General features: G+C 42.2%; 1 protein-coding gene across 1 annotated transcript in view; it reads right to left on the bottom strand.

Moving 5' to 3' along the window:
- Window positions 1–757: 757 nt before the first annotated feature.
- Window positions 758–11,418, bottom strand: part of LOC111950098 (short transient receptor potential channel 7) — a 15,122-nt gene continuing 4,461 nt past the window's right edge. Inside the window, exons 2-12 of the mRNA XM_023967453.2 lie at window positions 6,127–6,889; window positions 4,637–4,819; window positions 4,088–4,252; window positions 3,743–3,959; window positions 3,327–3,569; window positions 2,570–2,834; window positions 2,222–2,417; window positions 1,701–1,922; window positions 1,515–1,601; window positions 1,325–1,400; window positions 758–1,190 (exon numbers count right to left, since the gene is read on the bottom strand). Of these exons, the coding sequence (XP_023823221.1) occupies window positions 1,051–1,190; window positions 1,325–1,400; window positions 1,515–1,601; window positions 1,701–1,922; window positions 2,222–2,417; window positions 2,570–2,834; window positions 3,327–3,569; window positions 3,743–3,959; window positions 4,088–4,252; window positions 4,637–4,819; window positions 6,127–6,889 (2,557 nt within the window). The 3' untranslated portion in view covers window positions 758–1,050. The remainder of the gene's footprint in view (window positions 1,191–1,324; window positions 1,401–1,514; window positions 1,602–1,700; window positions 1,923–2,221; window positions 2,418–2,569; window positions 2,835–3,326; window positions 3,570–3,742; window positions 3,960–4,087; window positions 4,253–4,636; window positions 4,820–6,126; window positions 6,890–11,418) is intronic.

The following is an 11,418-nucleotide window of genomic DNA, read 5'->3' as shown; positions in this document are numbered from 1 at the left end:
TTGTGTTTGTCTTATTAGACCAATGTATTGTTGAAAGCCAGATTTACTAGATCTGGAGTATGGCACGTTGAATACAGTACTTTTGCTCCTTTAATAAAGTTATGTTCAGGATYACATTTCTCTTGGGAGATTGTAGATAAATGTGTGTATTGTTTGCAACGGTCAGTTTGGGCTGCTGGAATATATATTAGCTTGCCTTGTTCATCATTCATTTGAATTTCCTAATTCATGTTTATTGATAAAGGACATCATGCCGCTTATTTTATAGCAAGTATCACTTACTCCTGATTCGACGCACACCGATTCTCGAACCTATGACCTCTGTCTTGCTAGCACATGTAGCCGCCCTCCTAAAGCATCTTACCAGGTGGCGCTAAACGAAAAAGCTAGCTATTCGGTGACGCAAGTGGGGACACTTCAGGCTGAGGAGTAAATTTCACACATCCCCATGTGCCACGTTCCACCCCTCACTCAACAGCTACCCCAACTTTGAGCTGAGTGCAACTGTAGATCCGGGTCAAGGCACCACTGTAAAGGACATAACACTGCCTGCTTAGTGATTACCACTACCTGATTCAGCTCACACCGAGGCTCGAACCCAGGACCTCTGCCTTGCTAGCACACATGACCACCCTCCTGAAGTGTCTTACCAATTGGCACCACACGAAAAAGCTAGCTATTCGGTGGCGCAAGTGGGAACACTTCAGGCTGAGGAGTGTGCTGCAATAGCATCAATAATACAGGCAGGCCTACTCAATAATAATTATTATTTTATTTAAAAATGTCTAAATATTTCAATACAAACATTTTTTTTTTTACAAATGTAAAATACTCTTGTCTACACACATTCATCAGCATTTCACCTAGGTTATCCTACTACTTTACAGGCAGAATGATTTAATGTGAATATATATATTTATTTTAATATAGAGGAACACAACTACAGCTAGCCTACACTACACCTCAAAGTGGAGTGCAATCCCAGAATTTAACAACACACTATGAATCTAAGTTTGAAGGTTTTATACAGAGAACACACCTCAATTCCCATCAGGGTTTRTTGGCATTCTTGCTAAGCTTGTCACCAAGCTGTTGGATCAAGTCAGCTAGTTCCTCTGTGGCCTGAGACTTCTCCTCCAGGAGCTCATAGCGAAGGCTGGAGATGTCCTGCTTGATCTCCTTCAGCTCACCTGCAAGGCATGCACCACAGGTTATTGATCGCTCAATCCACTACAACTCCATGTCACAGCCTTGCAGCTGTAAGAATGATGAGTATTCCACAACAGCTTTGTGATCTTACATAATGGATAGGAATCATTCTCACCTTCGTTGATTTCGTCATTTTCACTGTCAACCTGAGCCTTTAGCACATATCTCTTAATGAGCCTCTTCATCAGTTTCTTTCAAGAAAATAGAGAGAATGGGAACTTTAGAGACAACAGTTCAGAATGTAGCATGTCTGAATATCGTCTGATCTTGCTAATTAATCAAATTGACTGGTATGAAGGAAGTACCTGGTATCGAGTAGGATGTTTGATGGGTTTTCTAATGGTGAAGTCATCCTGCCCTGGTGTCCTGGTTTGAGGTCTGTACTGATTAAGCTGAAATGGAACAGAAACCACACACCCATTAAAATTTCATTAATTAAAGAGGCAGATATATAACTGMCTACAGCCTCTCCCTAAAAGCCAACTTCTGACCTTAAATCGCAAATTGATCATGGCTGTCTCACGCTGGTTGTCATGGTGACGAGCTTTGGCCTTGCACAGCCTCACCAGACAAGCCCTTGTGCGCAGGGCTAGGTAGTAGAAGGACTTGGGGCTGGGAACCAGGTTAAATGGTGGGGGCAGAGTACGCCCCTCGTCAAAGTAGGATAGCCAGAGTTTGGCACGGGCAAACTTCCACTCCACATCAGCATCCTCCTGTTGAGATTGAGACAGACCATGATATAAATGGAGAGTAGTGATAAGTGAGGGGCAATGACTCAGTTTGGAGCACAATCATACAATTCATCTAATATGGTCTGATAATTTTATCATAACTGCTCACAACAMTGTACTCACAAAATGGTACATGAATACAACATGAACATAACAGTATAATAACTCACCCACACTGTAAATTGACATAATTCCCCTCTGACCTCAAAGCATTGATTACCGACTATATATCTCCTGTGAATTCCCTAGTGGTGTTTAGGCCTATTGGTTCCTAGTCTCACCTCAATCTCCTGATAGGAGTGATTGATCATTGCAATCAGCATGTTGAGCAGTACGATTACCATGGTTACATTGTAGACGCCAAAGAGAACATAACCAATGTTCTCTATGAACTTATGGTCATACTTCAAGACCACAGAGATAACCTCGGACAAGCCGAAGATGGACCAAAATAGAGTCTTAAAGCTCTCCTCCACCCTGTGAACACACATAATCAAACAAAACACACACGCGTGCAAACGCACACACACGGACATTAATAAATAACACACAAATGAATACATAGACATACATACATACATCTCTACTTAAAGCACTTCATTTACAGGAACAGGCAGGAGGGCACTTACGTGGTGAAGGCAGGGTTGTACTTGGCACCAAGGTAATAGGAATATAGATTGAACATGCCAATCATGAAAGCCAGGAAGACCATTATGAAGATGACCATGAACTTGAAGATGTCCTTGACCGTCCGGCCGAGGGAGATTTGAAGTGGMCCGAAGCTCTCATTGGCAGGCAAGATGTAGGCAATGCGAGAGAAACTGAGCACCACCGCAATGGAGTACAAACCCTCGGAGATCAGCTGAGGGTCGGAGGGTAACCACCTGTTCCTGGCTGAGAGAGAGAGAGAGAGAGGTTGCTGTTAAATGTCACATTGTSACCTGGGGACTGACTCAGGTTCTATGACATTTTGATAAAAAATATGTTATTCACATGGAATTGCTCATTAGGTGGTACTTCAAATCTGAGACTCGAGAAACATCTGTGCAAACACCTTTTTATCTTGGCGCTATATATAAGGTTCTACCTGCAATCTGATCACACAACACTGCATATGTCAATCAAAAATAATTGTATGGAAGGTGATATACTTATTTAGGCATGAAAGAGGAAGACATCACAAAACAGTTCTGKGATCTGGGACTTGAAAAATGCTAATTTAAAAACTCTACATTTTGCAGATAGAACCTCACAGTCCCAAGTCCTTGATTTTTCATATCATAGGTTGCGGTCCTCTTTTTACATTACTTTTTTTTAATCACCGCTTTTTCAAAAGAATGGCCAGAGATTAAGCATTGTTATTATCATTCTCTAAGTGTCACTGACCATGGGTGTAGTATGCTACATTTGGTGGCAGTGAGGCGTTGCTCAGGTCTATGTTGGGCATGTTGGGCACATACATGTCCACATACAGCTGGGCCTCAGAGGCCCTCAGGAAGGCCATGAGCCTGGCTGTGAAGGARGCCACGAAGATGGACAGCATGCCAAAGTCTAGCACGTTCCACAGGTGCATGATGTACTCCCTAGGCCCATCAGCCCAGATCTCCTTACACTCCGACCAGATCATCCCTAATAAAGAGAGTGCTTTTCAGTAGGTGCAAAAGCTCTCTGTTTTGAGTGGTATGATTTGAATACTTTAAGATTTTATTCATGGTGAAGAGACAGGAACAAAGACATATGAATAGACTAGATAATAAAGTCTCTCCCACAAAAGCAGCTGTTTGAAAACCAGAATAAATTACCAAGCACCCAATTCATGATGAGCATCTCAGTCCAGGAGAATTGACTGGTTTTGACCCTGAACACCTGATGAGGGTGGTCTGTTATTGTCTCATTGGGAAGGTTCTTGACCCCTTCGAAGCGGTCCGATGCATTGATTACCAGTAGTCCAAGGAAGATGGTGAATGACACAGCATGGGCCACAAACTTCATGAAGGGACTGCGGAGAATCTGACCCAACTGATATAGAGGAAATCAACCACATAAATGGCAACCATCAGCCTCATGATATAAACATATCACTATTAATAATACAAACGTGTTAATGAGTGATTCTAAGAACACAATAGAAAGGGGATTGTGTGTACCTTACTGCAGGGCATGACCCAGTATGCGATGGCGAGGAAAGGAAGGCCGATCGCCACTCCCAGGACTGTCCAGCATTTGACCCCAACAGACTGCTGCCTAAGTCCAGCTAGGTTCTCATACCACAGGGTCAGAAGCTGCTGCTGGCAGTTAGGATGGGCCACAAACTACAGAGACATGATGAAAAATAACTATGACATACTACAACATTGATAAGCATAGGCAAAGGGTGACTGCTTTGTCATACCTTGCATATTATTGTGTTGTAGAATCCATTGTTGGGTGTGACACAGCTGTAAAACACGCATTTCATTTATATCCCATTCCAGTTTGCCTCTTAAATAAACCCTTTATAGGGGACGTGAAGATTGGGAGAATATAATCKAAAGTGTCTTTCTCATTGTGCTCTTGAGATTGATTGCTATTCAAATTTAAGACTATTAAATCATGCTAGACACAATAACAGAGATGTACAAAGACAAACACCAGAGTTAGGAAACATTTAAAACAGCATGTTTGATTTCAGATTAAGGTTGAGTGGTTCAGCTAACCTTTTTGACCTCGTACTTAATGGCCAGTTTGACCCGGATGAGGCAGGGTCGACTGTGATCACCGGGCAGAGCTTGGTCCACATCCCCATTCAAAATGGCCTCCACCTCCTCCGTGTCTCTGCATAAGTCAAGCACTCCCACCACAAAGTCTTTACACTGCATGGACAGCTTTCTGTAGTCATTCTACACAGAGAGAAGAGAGCGAGAGAGCGAGAGAGAGAGAGAGAGAGAGAGAGAAAGGGAGAAGGATAGGGAGAGAAAGAAAAGGAGAGGAAAAGAGATGTGAGAATTATTTAAAATTAGGCAATCCCCAGGGGTCACACCTTTTGGTAAATTGTTCATGTCAGTCTCTCACTTTTTGCTCTACATGTAAAATATTCCAATAGAAACCTGGAAAACCACAGACCGTTTCTGCACTGACAAATAATGTGTATATTTTCTTATCTCATTCAGGCAGGGTGTGTGGGTGTGAGTTTGCATGCCAATGTTTGTGTTGGTCACATAATGTTGGTCTTTATAAATGTGCATAAACTGTGTGTGCATGCATTTGTACATCTTTCTGTGGGTGTTCCTCAGACAGAGTGGATACAGTATGTGTCCTTGTGTGTCTGTATGTGTTTATACCCGTCTATGTTAAACCTCCATCCAAACTCTTTGTAGAGGTCTGTAATCAGTATAAATTAACAGAAAGATTAGACAGAACTGTGGATCATTTTTTAATAAACAGTTCCCTAAAACAGTACCAGGAATCAGACTGGATATAAAAATCCTGGATTAGACTTGTTCTCTTTTTTATTTATGTTTTTCCTTTATTTAATTAGGCAAGTCGGTTAAGAACAAATTCTTATTTACAATGACGGCCTTCCCCGGCCAAACCCTCCCCTAACCCGGATGACGCTGGGKCAATTGTGTGCTGCCCTATGGGACTCCCGATCACYGCCYGTTGTGATACTGATTGTCAGAATTTAATTCCTCTTTGAGTCGAGGTGCCTTATCTGCATGGGAGAGCAAACTGAATGTAAATACCAGAGAAAAGTTACATTGCATTGCAAAAAACATGGCCACAAGAAAACATAAATATGCTTTATATGCTGTAAGTATGTTGGTGTATAATATGGGGCAACGTCTGACATACAGTACACTCAGAAATTGRGATAATTTCTAACCGGTCAATGACCGATTTGAGATTGGGACCAATCTTCATTTTCTCACAGCGGGTTCCAATAATATTAGAGTGTGTCATTTGGTGAAGTATGCTGTACATGGACTAACTGATTTGATCTCTTCCCAATTAATCATTTCTGTGAGTAATCAAAAGACAAAAATCAGCTCTAAGGCTTTCACAAAAATATCTGCACAAAGCTTTTAAATATTGCAAAATGAGTAAGAGGGGGGAGAGCATGTGTGAGAGAAAGCAAGCCAATACATTACATAGGTGAAAAGTAAACCCTTTCCTTCATCCTCAAGCTTGGTCTTTGTGTTTTTCTCACCTTGAACTCAGTCTCGATGTTGGCGAGGCGAGCCAGCTCGTTGCTGAGCTCCAGAGCTGTGAATACAGGGTCCTCACTAGACAGGGACAGGTAGGCAGCGCTGGCTAYCCCTTTATAYGCATTCATCCTGGAGCGGGAGTGGCTGAACGAGTCACGGCATTGCTTGTCATGACACTCATTACATTTACAAAAGTAATCATGGGGTTTCTCGATGCGTGCTCCCTTCATCAACAGAGTGTGCACTATCTCATACTCCTGGCAGTGTGCAGCCAAGATGACCGGYGTCACGTCATGGGAAAAACGTGTACCGTCTTCATCGTAAGCATAAAAGTCATCATCTCTTAGCTCCTGCTCCAGGGGGCTCAGGGTTAGGCGCAGCCCACCCCCGAATGCAGGGTGGGCCAGGATAGCCTCTACGATGCGCACATAGCCCTTACTGATGGCAAAGAGTAGACCATCACCCACACGCGCCAGCCCCTCCTTCTTCAGCAGCAGCTCTGTCACCTCCAAGTGCTCATTACCCACGGCCAACTGCAGTGCATTCTGGCCCATGTAGTCCACACAGTTGACGTTGAGGGTCTTGGACTCCTCCAGCATCTTACGCACCACTGGGATGTTCCCGTACTCAGCAGCATCTAGGAAGCGCTCCTCCTCTGAAGTGAGACTGGTGCCCCGCTCACTGAACATGTAAGCAGGCCCACGGATAGCCTGCCGACGGCCCTTCTCTCGCACAGTCGTTTTTCTACGGTGCATGGTCTCAACTCTGGATGGAGAAAGACAGTGACAAAAAACACTATTCAGACTACAAGGAAGTTGACAGGAACTGAAGAGAAGAGTAAGCTGAAGAAAACAACATTCAGTGCAGATGTTTATTTACACTTTTCCAAATGATAGAGTCGGGAGTACTTTAATACTTTTTTGTAAACTACAATGGTATGATTATGTAATTTCAGCATGTATAATACACAACGTTCTTGGTCTCCCAAGATTTTTTTACTAAGCCATTGGATGACAGGTGTTCGTCTCTATGGAGATAGGTGTGATCTGCATATGTTGAAGTCTGATGGCTTTGATTGACAGCCAGAGGTTTGCTGTGTGTGGGCCTACAGTACTAGCTAAGCAAGACATATACTTAAGTTACTGATGGTGACTTCTGTCTCAATCCAGTCCTATAGGGTTTGTATGCCCAGTTAAATAAATGCAGGCTCAAGACGTTCTTCAAGTAGCCTACACTCAGAAATCTGTAGAATCTGTTTCAGTCCAATGACAGTTACTGCAGCTACTTGGTACAGTGGGGCAAAAAAGTATTTAGTCAGCCACCAATTGTGCAAGTTCTCCCACTTAAAAAGATGAGAGAGGCCTGTAATTTTCATCATAGGTACACTTAACTATGACAGACAAAATGAGAAAAAAAAATCCAGAAAATCACATTGTAGGATTTTTAATGAAATTATTTGCAAATTATGGTGGAAAATAAGTATTTGGTCACCTACAAACAGCAAGATTTCTGGCTCTCACAGACCTGTAACTTCTTCTTTAAGATGCTCCTCTGTCCTCCACTCGTTACCTGTATTAATGGCACCTGTTTGAACTTGTTATCAGTATAAAAGACACCTGTCGCACAACCTCAAACAGTCACACTCCAAACTCCACTATGGCCAAAGACCAAAAGAAGCTGTCAAAGGAACCAGAAACAAAATTGTAGACCTGCACCAGGCTGGGAAGCACTGAATCTGCAATAGGTAAGCAGCTTGTTTGAAGAAATCAAACTGTTGGGAGGCAATTATTAGGAAATGGAAGACATACAAGACCACTGATAAATCTCCCTCGATCTGGGGCTCCACGCAAGATCTCACCGTGGGGTCAAAATGATCACAAGAACGGTGAGCAAAAATCCCAGAACCCACGGGGGACCTAGTGAATGACCTGCAGAGAGGGGACCCAAAGTAAACAAAGCTACCATCAGTAACACACTACGCCGCCAGGGACTCAAATCGTGCAGTGCCAGACGTGTCCCCCTGCTTAAGCCAGTACATGTCCAGGCCCGTTGAAAGTTTGCTAGAGAGCATTTGGATGATCCAGAAGAAGATTGGGAGAATGTCATATGGTCAGATGAAACCAAAATAGATAACTTTTTGGTAAAAACTCAACTCGTCGTGTTTGGAGGACAAAGAATGCTGAGTTGCATCCAAAGAACACCATACCTACTGGTGAAGCATGGGGGTGGAAACATCATGCTTTGGGGCTGTTTTTCTGCAAAGGGACAAGGACGACTGATCCGTGGTAAAGGACAGAATGAATGGGCCATGTATCGTGAGATTGAGTGAAAACCGCCTCCATCAGCAAGGGCATTGAAGATGAAACGTGGCTGGGTCTTTCAGCATGACAATGATCCCAAACACACCGCCCGGGCAACGAAGGAGTGCACAACAGCCCCAAAACATCACTGCTCTACAGGAAGATCTGCGTGGAGGAATGGGCCAAAATACCAGCAACAGTGTGGTGAAAACCTTGTGAAAGACTTACAAAAACGTTTGAACCTCTGTCATTGCACAAAAGGGTATATAACAAAGTATTGAGATAACTTTTGTTATTGACAACATACTTATTTCACCATAATTTGCCAAATAATATTCATAAAAATCCTACAATGTGATTTTCTGGATTTATTTTCTCCTACAATGTGATTTTCTGGATTTTTTTCTCATTTTGTCTGTCATAGTTGAAGTGTACCTATGATGAAAATTACAGGCCTCTCATCTTTTTAAGTGGGAGAACTTGCACAATTGGTGGCTGACTAAATACTTTTTTGCCCCACTGTATATGAAGCAGAAGGATGGGCCTGGGGAAATGTTACCACTCTAAAATTTGTATAGGGGGCTATGGATGCAAGGTCCATGAGCTCAACAGGATACAGTAGTTTTACACATTTGGTTATATTACGTTTGTTTACAAATACTCAAAATGGGAGTGTTAGACATAATTGGAATATCATATCATAGCAGGCCTACCCATAAATAATGTAYTATCTCATAAATAATGTAGTAAGACAGGTGTAGGAAGACAGTTGTACTAAACTTAAGACGGATTTATAAATGATTATTCAGGAATCTATGGCTATACCATGGTCAACCCACACAGACAGTGTGGTGAAGAAGGTACAACAGCACCTCTTCAACCTCAGGAGGCTGAAGAAATTAGGTTTAGCCCCTAAGACCCTGACAAACGTTTACAGATGCACCAATGAGAGCATCCTGTCGGGCTGTATCACCGCCTGGTACGGCAACTGCACCGACCGCAACCGCAGGGCTCTCCAGAGGGTGGTGAGGTCAGCCCAATGCATCACCGGGGCACACTGCCTGCCCTGCAGGACATCTACAGCACCCGGTGTTACAGGAAGGCCAAGAATATCTAAGACTTCAGCCACCCGAGCCACGGCCTGTTCACCCCGCTACCATCCAGAAGATGAGGTCAGTACAGGTGAATCAAAGCTGGGACTTAGAGACTGAAAAACAACTTCTATCTAGGCCATCACCGCCAGCCAGCCTCCGGCCAGTACCCTGCCCTGAAATTTAGTCACTGTCATTAGCCGGCTACCACCCAGTTACTCTACCATGCACCTCAGAGGCTGCTGTCCTATGTACAGTGCATAGTGATGGAACACCGGTCACTATAATGATGTTTACATGTTGTTTTACCCACTTCATATGTATATTCTGTATTCCAGTCAAGGCCTATCCTATTTAACTATTGCTGTACATATACTATTCTTCAGATATACTGCACATTCTATCCATATACTGTCCATATTGTCTATACATCCCATCACACACACACATACATATATATARAMWKWYTATATARARACACACACACTCCTGACATTGCTCATCCTAATATTTCTATATTTCTTAATTCAATTATTCTACTTTGAGATTGGTGTGTATTTTTGTGTACATGTACATTTTGCACATTATAAAAGGCAAGCTTGTTCCTTTGATTTGACCTATATCAAAATGTTGAGCAAAAATCTATGTGACTTCTCCACTGAGCCAACCTGAAGTACAGGGGTAGCTACACCATTTCCCCCATTATCCCCTGTGCATTTATACCTGTGTTTTCTGTTTGTCTGTTGCCAGTTCGTCTTGTCTRGTCATGCCTACCAGCGTGTTTTTCCATACTCCTGTTCGCTTTAGTCCCTGTTTTCTAGTTCTTCCGGTTTTGACCATTCTGCCTGCTCTGACCCTGAGTCTGCCTGCCGTTCTGTACCTTACAGACTCTGCCCTGGATTACCGACCTCTGCCTGCCCTTGACCTGTCGTTTGTCTGCCCCCTGCATTGTAAATAAACTTCTYTGATTCAAACTATCTGCATCTGGGTCTTATCCTGAGTTCTGATAGTTACACAGTAGGTAGTGTAAAGCAGAGCACAGAAAATTTTCGACCAAACTTTACTTGGTCATACTTCCTCAATTCCCGACTTGGAAGACAACCATCTTCTAAACTTCAATGTCTAGTTGCAAGGGGTTAATTTGAATTTAGACAATGCTCCGTTATTAAATAAATATTTTGCTTCATGAAGTAATACAACAACGTGTACAAATCTTCTCATTGATCGAGACGAGTGTCATCATGTAATTCGGCACCTTTCTCAATCAATGAGAGAAGATTTGAAATAGACAAGATGCGGCTCTATGCCTGTCAACGCCCTTGTCCATTTCAAACTCTCAAAAAGTGTTTAAAATTCCAAAAACGAGCGACAATGAATAATGTAGTTTTTTGGAATAGCCCTGTCTGACTTGAAAAATATTTCTCAATTAACCATTTAAGGTGTATTACGGAGTTTACATAAATCCAGTTATTAAGTTGCATTTTAAGAAAAACTTAAAATAATTAGGAGTTTGTTCCTTTAGATGATCTGATAGCTGATACTTTGGTCTATGAAAAAATATATTTTAAATGTTGTCAATATTAAGAAAAATGTGTACTAAAAAAAGTTGAGTTTTCCCCATCTTTCTAGAATCCCTGACACCGGGTAAGTTGACAACTTTTTTTTTTGGACAAGCTATGATTTCAATACTGTTATGTTTCCATTAATTCAGATTATTTTCAGGGATACACAACATCCTGAAATATACAGTGGGGAGAACAAATATTTGATACACTGCCGATTTTGCAGGTTTTCCTACTTACAAAGCATGTAGAGGTCTGTAATTTTTATCATAGGTACACTTCAACTGTGAGAGACGGAATCTAAAACAAAAATCCAGAAAATCACATTGTATGATTTTTAA

The sequence above is a fragment of the Salvelinus sp. IW2-2015 genome, linkage group LG23 (genome assembly GCF_002910315.2).
Source record: "Salvelinus sp. IW2-2015 linkage group LG23, ASM291031v2, whole genome shotgun sequence".
NCBI lineage: Eukaryota > Metazoa > Chordata > Actinopteri > Salmoniformes > Salmonidae > Salvelinus > Salvelinus sp. IW2-2015.
The sequence above is the reverse complement of the archived record's forward strand: the minus strand, read 5'-3'. Positions and strand labels throughout refer to the sequence as shown.